Source organism: Chiloscyllium plagiosum, unplaced genomic scaffold, assembly GCF_037043375.1.
Source record: "Chiloscyllium plagiosum isolate Xiang-an unplaced genomic scaffold, Cpla_swu_hap1 HiC_scaffold_43, whole genome shotgun sequence".
Taxonomy (NCBI): Eukaryota; Metazoa; Chordata; class Chondrichthyes; order Orectolobiformes; family Hemiscylliidae; genus Chiloscyllium; species Chiloscyllium plagiosum.
The window spans coordinates 15,780,668-15,799,851 of NW_028270181.1; the positions used below are offsets into that span (position 1 = coordinate 15,780,668).

The 19,184-nt window shown below is 38.9% G+C and overlaps 1 protein-coding gene across 16 annotated transcripts in view; it reads left to right on the forward strand.

The window, feature by feature from the left end:
• LOC122541861 (calcium-activated potassium channel subunit alpha-1) overlaps positions 1–19,184 on the forward strand; it is an 847,529-nt gene that overhangs the window by 708,687 nt on the left and 119,658 nt on the right. For 11 of the 16 annotated variants that reach the window (XM_087982314.1, XM_087982315.1, XM_043678957.2 and 8 more), the window contains one exon: positions 16,272–16,365. In XM_087982314.1, the coding sequence (XP_087838440.1) occupies positions 16,272–16,365 (94 nt within the window). Of the gene's footprint in view, positions 1–8,041; positions 8,075–16,271; positions 16,366–19,184 lie in introns of all 16 variants that reach the window. The other 5 variants (XM_087982321.1, XM_087982311.1, XM_087982312.1 and 2 more) reach the window with 1 other exon arrangement.

The window sequence follows — 19,184 nt, forward strand, 5'->3', positions numbered from 1 at the left end:
AAGACTGAAAGCAACACATGTAATGGTAGACTGAGATAATCGATCTCAGAATGTAGCAAGATCTTGATAATGTCAGCGTTTGGGTTGATAAGTATCAAGTAAAGTTTGCGTTATGCAAGGGTTAGTCCCTGACCGTCTTCAACAAGAAATAACCTAACCACCACCCTGAACTAGCTATATAAATACCGTGGCTACAAGAGCAGGTCAGAGGCTAGGAATCCTGCAGTGAGTAACTCACCTCTGGCTCTCCAAAGCCTTTCTGCCATCAACAAGACACAAGTCAGGAGGCTGATGGAACATTCCCCACTTGTCTGGTTGGGTACAACTCCAACAACACTCCTGAAGCTTGACACCATCCAGGACAAAGCAGACCATTTGACTGGCACCACATCCACAAACAATCTCTGCCTCTAACACAGAGCCTACGCAATAGCAGGTTATATCATCTACAAGATGCACCACCAAAATTCATGAATGGTCCTTAGATAATAGCTTCTAAATCAATCATTGCTACCACCCACAGAGGACAGTGGCAGCAGATACATGGGAACACCATCACCTGCAAATTTCCCTACAAGCTACTCACCATTCTGACTTGGAACTATATTGTTCATGCAGTCTCGCTGGGTCAAAAGCCCAGAACACTCTCCCTAACAGTATTGTGAGTCTACCTCCATCAAATTGACTGCAGCAATTCAAAAAGGCAGCTCACTAGCGCCATCTTAAGGGCAACTAGGGGTGGGGAATAAATGCTGACTCAGATATCAACACCCAAATTCTAAGAATGAATAAAAAGTAAACTGTTTTTTTGATCCCTGAAGGTTCAGGGATATGAAAGAGGCAGAAAAATTGAGTTGATCTATAAATCCAACTATGATCCCACTGAGTGGCAATACAGGCATGAGGGACTGACTGACTTAATTCAGTAACATATAGTCCTACCTTGCAACCAGTTTACTTGGGCACATCCTGGTTGGTTATGAGCAATCCTCACAGTGTACTGGGAGCAGGTTAGTCATGCACTATCACTGTCCATGCAGAGGGCAAGATCAAGACCAATGCTCATTAAATAAAGGGCAATTTTAAGAACAGTAAAACCATGACCAATGAATAAAATCAATTTACCAAATCATAACATGAATAAAAGTTGAACTCAAGGACTCTTGAAGTGGATTGACAATATTAAATCCTATTTATATGTTGCCAAAGGGATTGATAAGCTGTATCACCTTTCTGATGGGATCACAAAAAGGGAATTTATACTAAATTGAAAACCTAATCACAGAAAAATGGACTACTAACAGTGAAGACACGTTAATGAGCACTCCTGTTGTGTGCAAGTCTTGTTTGAAGTGTAGAACTGGAGTCTATTATCCCTATCATTTATGAATACTGACTGAAGTACAGAGTTGCAGTGTAGCATTTTCAGTAATCATTATTGCCTTCAAACCCCTGCTCAGCTGCTGAGTTTCAGTGTATATTAAACAGCTATAGCTACTGTGTATATGTCCTTACTATGTGTCGATGCATAAGTACTTTTACCCAGTATAGTTATAGGTTTCCTTTCCTATTCACTGATGTTATTCTAGAATCCTGTTCCAAATGGATGATTACAGAGTACCGTTCCTATCCACTCTTATTAAATAAAATCCCTGATCGAAGCACACTCTTGAGCCAAGTAGAACAGTACTTGGCAGATTGGTTATGTCTTTATCGGGATTGAATTGCATGTAGCTGGAGTGACCCAGTCTTGATGTTAGACTAACTGCCAAAGCTGCTTTATAATCTTACTCAATCTGACTTTTATTCCATTTTTGTTAGCATTTGAAGAACTGAAAAGCATAAACATTACATGGCGACTTAATAATATGACATATTCTACAAACTTCTACTCACGTGCACCATCAACTTAGCGCCACTATTTAAAATCATGCAAGGTGGTTATTTTATCATTTACCTGTTGACCAAGTGAATCAATGAGCTGTGTGGGCCAAGCAGGCCTTGCTCTGACTGCTGGTTGTTTTGGGATTTCAGTCAGAGTGGTGAATAAGATATGGAGATTACTCGTCCCCATGGGTTACAAAGAACAAAACACGTGTGGTCCCTGGACAAGATGACTATTCACCAAGCACCTTTTCATACTGGGACGTGGAAAGGACTCCATTTTGTGCCCATCTCTAGTTGCCCTGTAATGGTTGTACTAGGATGCCCAATAACAGTTTGAATTGCTTGCCGTAACATTTCAGAGAGCAGTCCAAGTATGTAATGTATGGATCTAGTAGGCCAGAGGACTTTCCTTTCTTCAATCTGCTAATAGTGAAACCTATCACTGATTTCGGGCTTTGCTGTATAATTTGCCTGAAATAATGTGGAATACACACCATATGTAATACACTCAGTTTATTTTCTCATTTGCTGCAGTGTCTAACCAGTGGTCCTTAAAATGATGACTGGGGTCCACTGATGAAAAAGCAAGTTGACTTTTTAAAAAATTGTTCTTGAGCAGAGCCAAGAGGAACAAGAGTACGTTAGGCTTTGCCATCCCTCCTCCAGAACATACATGCAGGCTCTCGCTGTCTGAATCAGATAATTTGAGAAACTCTTTGATTGATGAAGCCTAAATAAGATCTATAATTCACTGGTATTATGGAAGGGGAACCCAATTTGGTGTGATTCTTGGGCCTTTGTTTTCAGACACCCACTTGCTCGTGGCCTCTTACCATAAGACACAAGATGCATAATGTTATGTATCTACCAATTTACTAAGAATTTAGTATAATAAAGGTACAGTTGCCATACTCCTATAGGACTATAAGACTGCTCACTAGTTAGACAGAGACGACTGGTGGTGGTTTAACCTGAGGGTCACCATACCTCAGATGAGGGGAGAGGTTGAGAAGGCAAGTCTTTCATGGTAATGTCAGCTAGTCTGAGAATTGAACCCATGCTGTTGGCATTACCCTGTATCACAAACTAGCCATCAGCTGACTGACCTAACTGACCCCTTCAAAATAACTGTTACCCATGCAAGACTTTGAAACATTTTTAACAGGTGATCATTTTTGTTGTGGGTGTATGTGGGGCAAGGATGAGAGAATGTCTTGAGTCTTTATGCTCATCATATTGAAGGATGCCAGCACTGAAGATGCGTACAACAGTTATGCACAGTATTACTTGTCCAGTCACTAGGTGGAAAAAGCTGAGGAATAAACTATTCAATGAATTGTAAGTCACCTTTGAAAATAGTCTACAGTTATCCATCACAGCATCCCCTTAAATGAGAAGAAGATGCTGGAGACATGAAATAGAAACAGTAAGTGCTGGAGAAACTTAGCAGGTCTAGCAGCATCTGTATAGAGAGAGACACACACACACAGTTATTGTTTTGAGTCCAGTGTGACTCTCTTTCTCTTGTAGATGCTGCTAGACCTGCTAAGTTTCTCCAGCACTTGCTGTTTTATTCCTTAAATGAGCTTTGTCTGATCTAGAAGTCCATTCCAAAATTTGTTTTTTCCCTAACTTGAACCTATCCAATCTCATACTGTCATGGTGCAGTTGGAAGCTTTTTTTTTCAAATTTTCTTTTTTTTGTAATACTTCGTATCTGGAAGATTCCCTTCCATTCATTTCAAGACTAAAAGACCAATTCTAAAAAAAATCCTCCTCCATAACTAATCAGAAGATCATCCACTTGTCCATTTTAATACTGCTGTCAGCCATGATGGGTATGGTTGCCAACTGGTACCTACATTATCGTCAATTTTCATAGCTGTGGGTCGACACAAAGAGAATTTGGTTGAGGTTGTCAAAAATAATTTCACAAAGACCCTTTACAAGTATCGGGGGAGGAATCTTTTACTCCAGCAGCCTAGGTCAGGCTAGATTATTTGACTCAAAATTGGAAGGCCACTTTGTTATTTAATTGTTCAACATAGTTTGCAACCTTCACAGTTCCACAGTAATCTCTTAATGACACTGACATTTGGATGACATAATATAATGATACTGTTATTTCAGCAGCACAACATTAACAAATCTTGTCCTCAAAGGAAAATAGATTAGTTTATTAGTAGATTAAAATTTATAATTGACTCACATTTCATTATTTTATGCCAGAATGAAAATGAGGGGAGGCTACAAGGAAATGGATGAGCGGGAGCATTGTCACACAGAACAGTCTTTCTATCTTTTAGCAACAGTAATTCCTATTGGAATGATTGATGTAATTTTGCATTAGTACGAGCTAAAGGTGCATTCATCAACACAATTATGCCTTTGAACTCTGAGTAAGTTAAACTGTAGAATTGTTATTTGCCCATAGAGAGTAACTCATTATTTTGTCAAGCATGCAAAATATTTGGCAGGTGGAAGAATATATGATATTGCAAAGACACAAATATATCTACATGTTAGCACATATCAACAGGATACAGGAATAACAATAGTGTCAGCTACAGAATCCATGCCTTGATCCCTGATTATCTCTCAGTAAAGCTTTTAAAGCAGCATTGTCTGATCCTCTGAAAATTCTGACTAGTCGCAGATGTGGTTATAGCAACATAGTTTCATCAGCATGATGTTAGTAGAAGACACCTTGTATAGTTCACATAATACAGGTGAATCTACTGTGTATGTTTACTTAAACATCTACTGACATTGAGCAATCAAGGATGTAAGTATCACGTTTTGCTTTCTGTCCAACCATTTTACCAATAAGTATGTAAAAAGATTAGAGTTGACATGCATATGCTGCACAAATATGTGCAACCTATACTCCATTGTCTTGTATTTATTACATTTGGGGGCCCAATATGACCTACAGAAAAATCTTATTGGATTTGAGGGAAATGAATGGTGTAGCAGCTCTGCTCATTGTTGAAAAATGTGGTGCCGGAAAAGCACCGCTGATCAGGTAGCATTCGAGGAGTAGGCGAGTCGATGTTTCGAGCATAAACTCTTCATCAGGAATAACATCGACTCTCCTGCTCTTCGGATGCTGCCTGACTAGCTGTACTTTTCGAGCACCACACTTTTTGACTCTGATTTCCAGCATCTGCTCAATTTCTCTTTGCTCGTTTGGTCAGTTTGTTCCATTTTATAATTATTCCAAAAAGTCAGCTTCAAATGCTAGTTTTTCTCATGAAGGAATGTTGGATTGGTTTGCGTGCCTATGCCTTCATATTATGCACATACCTAAGTATCAGGACAAAAGACTGCATTTCGAAATTGATTGTGACCTGTTAGAATAGGTCATATTAGAAGAGAATTGCAACAAGTCATTCTTATACAAAAATCAAAAAGTGCTGGAAATGTTCAGCAGGTCAAGCAGCATTGTGGAAAGAAAAAGAGAGTTAATATTTCAGGGTCTGAGACCTTTCATTATACTTGAGAGAAGTTAGAAATATAATATGTTTTGAGTAAGAGGTCGATCATTCTCTTTTGGTTCTGGAAGACCAACTGTTATGTCACAAAATCTCTTCTCTCATAGACCTTCTTTCTGTCCTTGTCCCAAAACCAGTTCAATTTCTAACTTTTCCCAGTGCTAATGAAAGGTCAAGACCTAAAACCTTTTCATTCCATTTCTCTATCCACAGATGTTGCTGGTCTGCTGAGTATATCTTGCACTTCCCTGTTTTTATTTCAATTTGCAGTATCCACAGTATTCTGCTCTTCATTTTTCCAGAAGTAGGTTGAAGTAGCTTGCTGAGTATTAAGGTTTTGGACAGACAGGCTTTTTGTCTTTAATTAGATGAATAGATGAGGTCTCTTTGCCCAAGTGTTTTTTTTGTTGTCTGTGCTTATCTTGTGATTTGTTTATTTTTAGGATGTGTGTGACTTTTCTGAGGCCGCATTTATTTCCTATTCTGTAGTTGCGCTGAGCTCGTCTTTACAATATTGGTGTTTAGTAGGGAATTTAATTTCCAAGTGAAAATGGAACGTTACTCAGAGGGGAACCTTGAATGAGTTTGTGTGCACCTATTTGTGTGTAACAATGCAAGTTCAAAGTGTTGGCACTCTTTGTTAAGTCCATATGATATGACGTATCAATATAGTTAAACAGCAGGAAGCGGTGTCTTTTTCTTTCTATGTGCTGCAAAACTATTCTTAGTGCCATTTTAAAGGGGACATTGCATCAAAATGGCATTGTGTCGGCTAACTGGAAGAGAGACTGGAGCTTTAAGAAAATCATGAGGGGTATATAAAGACTGAATAGCTAGGGTAAGGGAGTCCAAAACCAAAGGGCCTAGGTTTAAGGTGAGAGGGAAAAATTTGAAAAAGATCTGAGGGACAACGTTTTCACTCCGAGGGTGAAGCGAGTATGGATTGAGCTGCCAGAGGAGTGGTGGAGTTACAACATTTAAATGGCATCTGGACAGGTACATGAATACAAAGGGGTCAGAGGGATATGAGCCAAATGCTGACAAATGGGACTAGGTCAGTTTAGGATATCTGGTCAGCATGGACGAGTTGGACTGAAGGGTCTGTTTCTGTGCTGTATAACTCTATGACTCTAAGAGAGGTCAAGAATTTCTAATACTAAAGCCATTTGTTAGCATGGACTTGTTACTATAGTGTTTTTTATTAGGTCACTGAAAACTAAACAGCGAGTGGCTTGTTGTGATGCGGACAGGCTGGAAATGATGCTGTCTGCATCTTCTGCTGTGAATTCAGTGGAGGGTTTATACGTGGTGACATGGAAATTATGTTTGCATTTTCATTTTCTGAGTGCTGCTGGTTGTCATGAAACTCACCCTGACAGTTTCTTACCACCAGGCAGCAGATTCCTCTCAACATTTTTTGTGCAAGACAGATGCTCGGCAGTTATTTTTCAGAGCCCTTTCGCTCCAGACTATTCCAAGCGACAGATGCCAGGACAAGAACTGTTTCCTGGGAACATTTCTGTCAGAGTCCTGCCTTCAGTCCAAAGAGTGACCTTTTGTGAATAAAACAAAACCTTTTACGGAGAAGCCCCAAACTTCATCCAGAGCAGGCTCAAAGCGAATTTCACCTTCTGTTCTCTTCCCTCAAGTCAGCCTGCATTACAAGCAAAGTTCCACCCAGGCTATCTTGATGCAGACATCAATTGCCCATGTCAGCACTGAATTCAGTAATTTTAGTGAGGCAGTTCTTCTGCTAACATAATCTCCAAAGTTGAATCCCAGACAGAAAGCAAAAGTTACTTAGATTGGCAAGGAAATCTGGTCAGAAATAACTGTTCGAGTATGTCACTGTTTTGTAAACAGTTACGTTCTCTCTCTACTTCCTCAGTTCAGCACAGCTGTCCTGCATCATTAAGTTTCTGAAGTATAATTGGCATCAAACTAATTTTTCATCAGAATTCTTTTGTGGCTGATCTTTCAAAATATGCCCTGACGCTTCACTATTGGAGTTTTCCCCTATGCTAAAAAATATAGTTTCCTTTTCTTCTCAGCCCTTTGCTTGCTCGACATTTCCACTTCCAATAAACTTTCCCAGCATGCTTTCTGGTTCAGTTTGTAGGTGACAGGAACGCCTAGGTGAAATTGTACACTTTGATTTGACTTCAGAAGGTGACTTGTCACCCACCTGTCAGTATATGACCTGTCCCTCCTGTCGGGTATTAATGTTTTGTGGGGCAAGGAATAGGAAGTGGAAATGCGTGCCAACCTTTGTAACAAGCTTAGCAGAGATGGGCATCACCATGGCATCTCTCCTCGGTGGTATAGATACAAGTTAAAAAAATGTTTGTAATGGCTTAAAGACCTCTGATGGTCACCACGAGACATGCAACATGTGTTGTTTTTAGGATATCTTTGATGTGTTGTTGAATATATTGATGGAAATGTCACCAAATATACATTGGTGATCACTTGATATATAAGTAACTCATATATAGAGGCAAACACTAGAACACTGGGCAGAGTGCATTATCAGTACCAATTTTTTAAAATTTAAGGTCCCTTGTATTGATTTTACTTCTATGCTTCCATTGACCTTTCATGAAACATAATTCTTCTTTCCTGCATTTTTTTAACCTGTCATTTTCTTTGCATTGTCTTCAGCTAAATATGGCTATAACGGATATATCAGCTCAAGTAAGTCATTGGTTTGTCAACAATTAGTTTATCCCTTTGCCTTTTGTCTGTTTGATTTTTTTACCCCAATGTTCTTCCCTTAACCCACTTGCTTTTCCTCCCTATGGTTTGTTTCCATTTCGTTAGATTTATTCCTCTAGTTGAAGTGCAGTGATTACCTATTTAATTGGCTTTTTTGTAACCCGTTTGTAAATTAGACTTCAGTGATATCAGAACCAGCCATAATCAAGATTTGTTCAGTTGAAATGGCTGATATTGATCGTTGGGATCTTAAGCCATTTCATATATATCACTGGCTTGTGCTTGAGTCAACACAAATAAGGTCAAATATCTGGACTCTTTAGCTGAAGCATTGGCTTTTAAATTAGATTGTTTTTGTCTCTCCATTTCTTTAAGGTGTTGATTCCTAACACAGTATGGTTACACAGGTGCTGGTCTGGTGTTATATTTTAGTGTTTATTATTTGTGTACAAGTCTTGACAGGGAGTGTGAACGTGCAAGTGGGAAACAATCATAGAAATGTTTCAGCTCAACATTTAAACTCATGGGAATGACTGAATAGCAAGCAACAGTGGGAACCGAATTTGTGCCTCTCTAAAATAGAGAGGCTGGACTGATCTGCATTCAGTTAACACGACACAGACTGGGGATCAGACCCAGCACCTTCTTGGTTATTACGATTCAGCTACTTCCTGAATATTGTAATGAGACATTGGGGAGGTTGGAGGGGGGGAAACTGTAAGTGAAATATTGAGAGGGAGAGTCTCTATATCAGCAGCTCCGTTCTGCCAAATCTTCATGTGCAGATGCGAGCACCGTCAGCAAAGCTCTGGCTCTTTTGAGCTGCTGCTTGTGGCAAGTCTTCAAGTGCAGTTCTGCCCATTGATCAAAAATAATTGCTGGACGTATTTGAAATGCCTGCTGAGCCATCCTCTGTCACATCCCCTACTCCATCCTGATTTCCAGTCTGCTCATTCTCCGAACATATTACACAATAAGCATAATCTTAAAGGTTCTAAAAATCATCTTTGAGTGAAGCTGGAATGGACTCCAGACAGTTACACAGGTTCCTGGGAGAAAGCCACAATCCTGCAGATGGGGCCAACGCTTTTAATGGTGTCATTAAAACCAAGGAGGACAGCATTCAGATGTTTCGGTGAACATTATCTGAACCCAAGTTTGGATTGCAGTCTTTATTCACTCCTTTCTGCTTTTTGTTTTAATTGCAGGTGCTTCTTTATTGCTACATTAAAAGCTCAGTGTGGTTTCTTACTGTCCAGTATTGTAGTGTGGGGACAACAATGTGGTAGTTGAATTAAAAAGTGCAGTGGCACAGACAATAGCACTATTGAATACCACTTAGCAGATTCAAATACTGTCTTTAATATACACTATCTATCATTTAGATAGTTTCATTCAGATTTCATGTCACTGTTTCAGGGATGAGTCATTAGTTAGGTACTGAAGAAATGGCCATTGGGAGAAAACTGTTATTAAATATTTTAGTCATTAGTTGTTAAAAGTAATCCATGTATTCTACTTCTTAGAATAGAAGTCAGCTTTTAAAGAATTGTAACTGATCACATGGAATTTTTGACCTTAGTAATAACATTGTGCACTGCTTCAGTGTGTCAAATGGTCAAATGCAACTATGATTATCATACATTGTAGTTGTTTTTCTTTCCTTTAAAATTAAATTAACACAATAGATGGTGAGTGTGGCAGGCAATGCAGACTATTAAATGAATGTAATAAACAGCAGGTGGTGCTACTACTTAAGGAATGAAGTAACAGAGACCCCTGCATTTATATATTATATACACATACACACACACAAACACACACCTTCTTTGGCATTAAAGTAAATAGGGTATTTATTTCCTCACCTCCTACTGATTCTCCACAAGTGACTACAAGCAAATTCTATGTCATTTGATCCTAAATAGAGTAATAAAGGTTTCAATATGTTCCTCTAATACCAACCTAAAATTCTTCCATGTTAAAATTGCTAACCCTCTAAAATTTGATAAAAGCTATATAACTGAGAGATGGTGGGCTGATTTGAATGGGACATCAGGGTGTGGCCTGTTCTATTTTTTTATAGCTATCCCATATGTAGAAATGTAGCTGTTCATCTACAGCTTCTACATAGCCCAGCATTTGACTGACGGTAGCTGACCATATTCAGAGGGACATTCTGTAGCAATGTTTTACATCTTTCCCTTTGCCAGTGATGTGACAAAGACCTTTAAATTCAAAAATCGGGCAAAATGGGAAATATATATAACAAGGCTGAAGAAACATTGTTGCTGATGAAAATATGAATATTTCCCGATTTGTTATCTTTCCAATTGCTAACCAGTCAATGCATTGCTGAGAAAAAAAAATGCATGGCAAGCTCGTCATTTGCCTCACCGTGCGTAAATAGACAGCAGCCGTCTGGATCATTCTGGATCCTCAGTGAAACTGCCACCCTGCGAATTCTCAAACTAATGCTGTATATGTTTGACAACATGCAGATGAATCCAGGAGTTATCGGTGCGGGGGTTTAAATCTAAGCAGCAGCTGACGTTAGAATCAACCTCCACGGATTGCTCTAAGCTAGTTTGGATATTTTGCTGCTGTTGTCCAAAGATTTCAGGAACTGTCCTCATTAATGTGGAAGAGCAATATTTTCAAAAGTGCCATTGGCTTATACTAAAAGTGAAATGAGCACAATAAGTGATTCTATCATTTTTTTGATGCCTGATAATCAGTTGAATAAGATTTATAATAATGACTCGATGAAATGAATTAACCCAATTAATTATTCAGTAACAATGGAAAATATTACACTTCCTGGCATTTAGATGCTTGGTACAAAACTCGACTTGGATCCATTTGATCGGGGTTTCCTGAGTACTGAACGTTTTATGAATCAAAATTGCATAGTCATTGGGAAATGATAAATATTGCAGTATAATTTTTAGCAAGTCATTCACAAGGATTGCACATCATTAAATTTGGAAAAACATACTTGCTATAAATAGTTATTTGTATTATTGTCAATCTCCGAATAATTTCTCCAAGTATTACATTCACCCAAATAATTTGCTATTGTTCACATAGCAATATTTATTACAATTACTGTGCACACTAATGAAGCATGGATGAATCTCACATTATTTCCACTCAAGCCCTGTTGTTATACTGCCAGAGAATGCTGGAAAAGCTCCTTATGAATTGGCATCACCCGTACTGTAATTGTTGTTCAGCATTTATTAATTTTAGCTAAAATTGTTTGATGGATGGACACATTTTCTTTCCAAAAGATGCTTTTGTTCAGTATTTCCAATGCCATCAGCCTTTTGTGTGCAATGGGAGATGGGATGGAGTGGGGTTTGGGACTTCAGAAAGCACTTTGTGACTAAAATCTCAGCTTGCGTGTTTGATCCATATGCAGTGACGCCAAGTATTAAAGGAGAGCAGGAAGCTAGTAAAATTTTCCATGGAGTTTTCCCCACTGTGATCGTTGCATTCCATTGCTGTCTTATAGAAATTGAGTTTGTGGTGATGAGTATATGACCTTGTTGTAATGAGAAAAAGTACAGGCAGCAGCATGCGACTCGGTACTGGTTAGTACTTTCAAGGTATACTGAGAGGACTGGATAGAGTGGACATGGAGATGTTTCCAACAGTAGGAAAGACTAGGACCCAAGGTCCCAGTCTCAGAATAAAGGGATGATCCTTTAGAACTGAAATAAGGATTAATTTCTGCAGCTAGAGGGTGGCGAATCTGTGGGACTCATTGCTGCTAAAGGCTAATGGGACCAAGGGTTACGGGGAGAAGGCGGGAGAAAGGGGTTGAGAAACATACCAGCCATGATCGAATGGTAGAGCAGATTTGAAGGACTGAATGGCCCAATTCTGCTTCTATATCTTATGTTCTAAGAAGGGGGCCCACTATTGGTAGGATACTGTTGCTAAATGTAATTCCAACTAGCAAACTAGTGGATAAAGCTTTGCAACCCAGAGGCATTGTGATTAGGTTCGTTTGCAATGGAAAGTTTTGGTGCTGCTTTGTTGCCTATTCTGCAGTAACAAGAATGTTAGTTCTTTAGTATTAAGAATGCAGTGATGGGAGTTGAAGTTAATGAGAAACATTTGCACTCATGAATAATGAAGAAAGGAGTCTGATTTCCTGGTACCAACAACACATTTTAGTCTTCAGTTACTGTTATCACATCTGATGGAAAAAGGCCTGCATTTTGGCTTTTTCCAAATACTGTGTTCCTTACCTTAGCGGTGCCATGTTGCAAGTGGTGAAAATGGAGGCCAGGCAATTTCCAAACATATAGCAGGTTTACAGAAATAAAACAGACAAGTCCTGAAATGTCCAGGTGCTTTGTGATGTCCCTTAGTATAGGCATCCAGATCACCCACTCATAAGACCCATGAAGAACCCATCCTCTTGAAACTGAAAAAATTGCAAACAATTGGAGAATATCAAAGTAGTGAGAGAAGGAGGAAATTCATCTATTTCCTTTTTAACTCTTTCTTCTGCCCTGAAGTGTTATCACACACAACGGAGCAACTTGCCCACCACCAAATCACCATAATTAATTTTATGTGTTTTTTTCAAAAGTAGTAACCACCATCAGTAATCACCCATGTAGCAAGTTAAATTTGTACAAGCAAAGCCCATTATGGACAATGCAACTTGTCAAAAGTGAAAGGGAAGTAGGGAAAGCGGGGAGGGACTAAATCAAATGGACTTCCATGTAAGCATTTAATAGCTAATTATCATCACATAATTGGAGAAATCTGCCCTTTGGATAGTCTCTGGTTTGACACCATTCAAGTCCTTAGAATACATCATCTTGTTCAGGTTGTTAGAAGATTATGTAAGGAGCAGCTTATAAGTTGTTGCTATCAACTCAGTTGTAAGCACTAAAACCCTGAAACACAATCCTAATGTTGCAAGTGTGTTGTTACCTATGCAATCTGTACTCATGCAAATTGTTTCTGACTGTCTTACCAGCATCCCAGATGTTGAACTACAAGTACTATTGCATTTTACAGCTGGTTAGACTGTTTCCTCATTGGAGATGATACACTCTGCTTTCCTATTGGCTTCAATAGACAGCCTAAACTTGCCAGTGAATTTTGTGTAATTACTTTCTCCTTGGGATAAGGGAAATGAAGTTGTAAAATATTACCAAAAATAACTTCTGACAAGGCAGATGCTTAGTTGCAATTTGTTTGTAATTTGCCATCTCTTTCATACTTGTCAGTAAAGAATGAAGCTAAAGCAATTTTATTAAAGCCATTTAAAGCCCACTGTTGTCCAGGTCACATGGTTTCGCTGAATTCTGCACCTGTTACAAAGAGACTGAACCCTTGCTGCTTGTTAACAGCCACAAAGGAGGTCTTTACTTGCTCAGCGACCCTTCACTCAGCCATCTATGTCTGCTGAAAACAAGGGAACAGGGGAGTGTTGTCCAGTGTAAGTTAAACGGGGCACTAAGCTCGCTCATGAAATACAGATACCAGTCCATCCACTGTGCTTTCAGTGACCTCCATAGGTGCCCTTGGTCACATTCCGCAGCCAATGTTGACAGCTGTGCATGACAGCGTAGTTTGGGGTGCCTTTTTTCCCTCCCTTTTCAAACAGTACTTAAAAGAAACACACACACACAGTCAGCAAATCTGGCAAGTGGTGACAGGAGTGCGGTCCACCCAGAAGTGATCCTTTTATTGTCTGATCTGAATTGAGGCTCCATTTCATAGCAGCCTTTAAACGAATCCAAAATAATACAATTAACTTCCAAATGCAAGAGTACACATACACACACAATAAGAACGCTTAATAAAAACAGCCATTTCCAGGGTTCGAGAGTTTAAAGCTGCCTGTGTTTTGATGTGTTGGTAGACTGCGATTTGTTTAGAGCGAGTACAATACGTTGAAATTACTTAAGTTAGAAAGGAGCAAAATTATTTTAACTCACAATCAAAATAGAATTCACAAATCTGGAATGGACTTTGGATGGACTTCCTAAATTCATTATCAATGTCTTTTTTCCAATATGTCATGCAAAATCATCCATAGCTGTACACTATAACAGTGAAGATCCAGTAACTGTTCCATTTGGTATACATTCACTATTATATGCATCATTGTTTATGGATTCACACAAGTGGATGAAGCCTACCGAGATTTTTCAGAACCCACCTGTTTATGCTGATTTAATGTTAAAGAAATGAACATTCAAATAAGAAGTAAAATTGCATTGCAAATGAGGAATGAAAATACCATGTGATTTCATAGTAATATATTACAACTTTAAAAGTAAAGAATGTGCTTTTCCAGATTTTGTGGATCACTATCTGGGGGACTGTGTCATCTTATCGCTTGCCAGTAATAACAGTTTGAAGTTTGACTAAACATGTTCCAGAAAATGTTTGAAAATTCCTGAGCCAAAACCCTGCTCTTTAACGTTTCAAACCAGCCAATATCTCAGTCTAACCTGATTTAACAGCCCATGAATTATTTTCTTTCCAACTAACACTGTCGTCACTGCTGAGCCCTCCAGAACACTTGGCAAGGATTTATTTTTAAGAAGCATATTATACTAGAATCTAATCTCTTGCTAATTGCGTTCTAGACATTGTTGTCGAATGTTAGTTGATCTATTCGTCATAGTCTGACAGCCGCAGTGAAATCGAGATCTCCCACAGATTCTGGCAGCCTTTTTCATTGTGTCAAAAATATTGGAGCATTTGCAATATCTCAATTTATTCCAATGTGATCTTTAGAGGAAATTATGTTCTTTTGTTGTTGCTGCCGTCATTGGCCTCAGTATTGAAGGCCAGGGGAGTATTCCTATGATGGGTTTTATTTGTGCTCGTGCTGAAAATATGCAGTGATCCAGTGAAGGGTCAATGGTATGTAGTAAATGGGAAGGCAGAAATGGGGAGCCCCAGAACTGTAGTGTTAGCTGTGGTTTCCCACAACACCTGATTTCCTGTGCTCTGTGACTCTAATCATTGGAAATGACCTCTTCTCCTTGCCCTACCTTTTCATTTCTTTTCCCATACCTTCGATCCAACCGCCCTTTACTGACCTGTCATTCTATAAGATTCCTCATTAGTAGCTGGTTTCCATTGACTGTCGATAATTCTAGTTATAGTGCATGAATCACTGAATTCACACCATAGTCCCATTTTTCCATAAAACATTAGTTCTTACCTGAACAAAACTAAAATTGCAGCTTGTTGGGAGCACAACAACACTTTAACTGTACCTGCTTCAAAGACTCCAATTGAATTCCAGAATTCAATGAATATTTAAATAAGGTATCAAATAATGTTAGAGTGACTGAAAATATGCTATTTGCCTAAATGCCTTTAAAACCCCTGGAACAGAATGACAGGCAAGATAGATAAAGGTACACTGTTGTGTGGGTTTTAACATTTTCACAGCATTCACAGACTGTTTAAGTGGACTAACAGAATTAATGGTGCTTCCATAATGGATTAAATACTTCAGTTAAACTTTGTCTACCTTTTTTAACAGCCGTTGTTTGAAAGGCAAAGGCAGAGGAACATACCTTGCAGTATTTTCTCTCAGTCTGCATGCTTTGCCCAGTCCTGCAAGTGGTACATTTGTAGTTCCTTTGGTCACGCTGATTGAACACAGGAGCCCATTTGTGAAAACTGCACTCTTGGAATGACACCGTCTCTAACCCGAGTGGTTTGATTTATTTTTTAATAAATTACTTCAGCGCATTACATATATTGAATCTATTCATTATGTGGTTTACTTGTGTTTTTGGAGAGGTGAGGTGATGCCTTGCATTCCTAACCGCCCAAATTTAGACTATTTCCACTCTCAACTTTCCTTTTCTTTTTGTTTTTATGTGTATTACTTTAAATTTTACTTTAATTATCTGTTTTACTGTACTTACAGCTCCATAGTCTGAATATTACTGAATAATTCATAACCCCAGTTGTGATATTTAGGGTTTCTAACTCATCCTGATTAATGCTTTTTCCAAGCTATACTTTTATTCTTGAGTCTTGTTAGTTGCTTGTAGTGGGGACCTTTAACTTTCATAATGAGTCACTTTCTGTTTAATATACATTTTTAAATATTTCATTTTCATTTCACATCAGACTTAAAATGGCTCCTAATCTCCCATCTCCCATATGTTTGCAGTTCAAGATGAAAACCCATCAGCCCTGTCTCCCAAAAAGAAGCAGCGAAATGGAGGTATGCGAAATTCACCCAACAGTTCACCCAAACTGATGAGGTAAGATAGTTTAAAGAACTCTTGTGTCTAAAGAGAGAGAGAGAGCGAGAGAGAGAGAGAGGAGTGGGCGAGCAAGAGAGAAATGCTTAAAGGCTGAAGTATTTATTCTGTCAGCCTGTCAGCAGTTAATGATAGAGCTGAAAAAATTCTGTCATGAAAGAGGGTAGGAAAAGCTGTTAGAGAAAAAGCAGCCTTTAAAGTCTCAGCTGTCACCTCAACCTGTCCGCATGTACTTCTTAAACAGCAATGGCACTAATGACAGCAGTAACCAATCAGAGAGGCTCATACGGTTACTTTGCCTCAGGCTATTCACTGTTTGCGCAAAGCCCTTCGAGTCCTGTTTTCTGTACTTTAGGCCATATGTGAGATGTGGCGTCGCAATGAAAAATGAACCCAAATTTTTTACATTCCTTTTATCTTGTCTATTTACATTAATTTGGCATTAATTGATTTTGACTTAGAGGTAGGAAACAAAAGCTAATAATTGGTGGGGTAAGGTAGAAGGAGGGTTGTGATAGATACTGTGCTGCTCTTGTGTCAAGGATTAAAGTGCATGCAATGTTAGACAAGTAAACAGCTTCATCCACTTAGCATATAAAACAATATTACACAAGGATTGCTTCAGGTTTACAAAAACTCCAGACATTTCACAGATGAGCAGAGGGTCCCTGTTTACCATGTAAAATATGCATCAGCTCTTTTGATCTGTATGCAGTAATAATTCGAGAGAGCAAGTTCTGCTGTTCATGTATGCTTCAAAGCTGTGCCGAAGTTTTGCTGCTGTAGGGTACTCCTTTATATTAGTGGCCCTTGGGTAGCGAAATGACAGGTCGTCTATGCTTGGTGCGGCTTTTTCAACTCATAGCCCTTAGCAAAACATAGAATTACTGAACGCAGAGTCACCTAACCCTTCAGAAATCCTTTTCCTGCAGATATATTATACCTTAAATATTACATATTTTGAAATTACAAGATACGTTTTATAGGCAATATTAAGTACTGGTTTAAGTCAGCCTAAGGGGTGCTTATTGCACAAGGGTGAATAAGCTGGTATGTATCGTATCATATATGGTTTTTGCAGGCACACATGCCTCAAGGCCTTTGTAAATAAGTAATGATCAACAGTTTGGATGTGGGTTTTGAAAAGCATGCCTTTGTCAGTTTGCATGATGGGAACGGGAAATTTCAAAGAGCAGTCTGCTTTCATTGCCTGGTGGAGTGGGACTGAGCAAGAATAGTCATCCCCTGCTAGTGCTGTCTAGTCAGCATCACATTGGAATTGCTAAACGCAGCTTGAACACCAAGCACAAAACTGTTTGAGCCTTCAGTATAACAAGTTCTAACGAGTGCCAGTCTGACATTCTTTACATGAAATTAATACCATTCTGTTGGATTTCAGAGGGTCATTGGATACTTGCTTCTAATTGTAGTCACTGAATGCAGGGTCTATTAATCACAACGCATTTGTTCAAATCCATCAGAACAGAGCATTACGGTGTAACAAATGTCGTAGTTATTCCCTGTGAGTAGCAGCGTTCAACAAGAGTTTGCCAGTGACAGGCTGCAGTGAGTGACAGTTGGTGAAAGATAGCTATCTTGGTGGAGCTTTATTGCGCCAGTCAAGACAGTCAGCAAAGATTGAAGTGACAGAGGTCCATTGACTAAATCGTGAAACACACAGAGCATCATGAAATATTCAGCCATGGTGTAAAATCGCTAAATGGTTTTGCAGTTATTAGCACCTGCACTGACTGCATGCATCTAGGCGACGAACATTTTAATAGACAAATGTTTTGTCATGATGATTGTGAAGGACTGAGAGTGTGGAACGCAGAAAACGAGGGGGGAAATTAAATAAACATGTGAGGTTTCGAGCAGACATGACTGAAGTGCCAAGCGAGAAGCAATATTTTGTCGGATCTGCAGAAAATCTATCCCCAGTAACATTACTGGATGAGATTAAGGTTTTCCTTCTGGCTGTTGCTCGAGAGTCAGTTTGGTTAGTGTGCATGCATAGTACATTACCCACAATTTTTACTCGTCCCTGAACTGCATGGTTGGACGTGATGTTCCAAATGGGTTCTTGCTAGTTGCAAATTTGGCAGCACATCTTTGACTTGTTACAGGACACCACTTCCAGTGACATATTTATCAATAGGTGACAATTTTTAATAAGGTGTACTGATCAAAATAGGTTGAAAAAAATACAAAAATTAAATATAAAAAGAATTTGTAAAATGCTGTCTAAATGCATTCAAAGAAAGTCAATTTAAATCCTTGTTGAGCAACTTCACTCTTCCCTTCAGTTTTTAACCCATTGAGGTTCTGAGTTTAGTGTCACCCACATGCCTCTGGAAAGGTGCTTTCACCTGCTGTCTAATTAATTCTGTGTATTAAATGTTCTCAAATGTCTGCAGTGCCCACCTCAGACTGGGTTATTTGAAGCATCATTTTACATAGGGGAGTTATCAGCACTCAGCACCGCACTACATGAGGGGGCCTGCAGTACAAACAGTACATTACAAGCAACGATTTCAGGGTCGGGAAGCGGCACTCAGTGTGAGACTTTCCAGGTGAAAGGGTTAAACAGCCAGTTCTTTTGTGTCCAATGAATCTTTCATTTTCTTGAAGAGACTGAGTTGTTAGCGGCTTCTTTCACACAGCTAAATACGTATTCCATCATTTACTGATCATTATTGCACTGGAATTCTGATATTTACAAAACTTAGCAAATAATTGATGTTCCCCAAAAATAATGATTTATTTCTCAGAATTTATTCAGATTTTTTAGTGTCTGAGCAAGGTTGCTGTGTGCATTG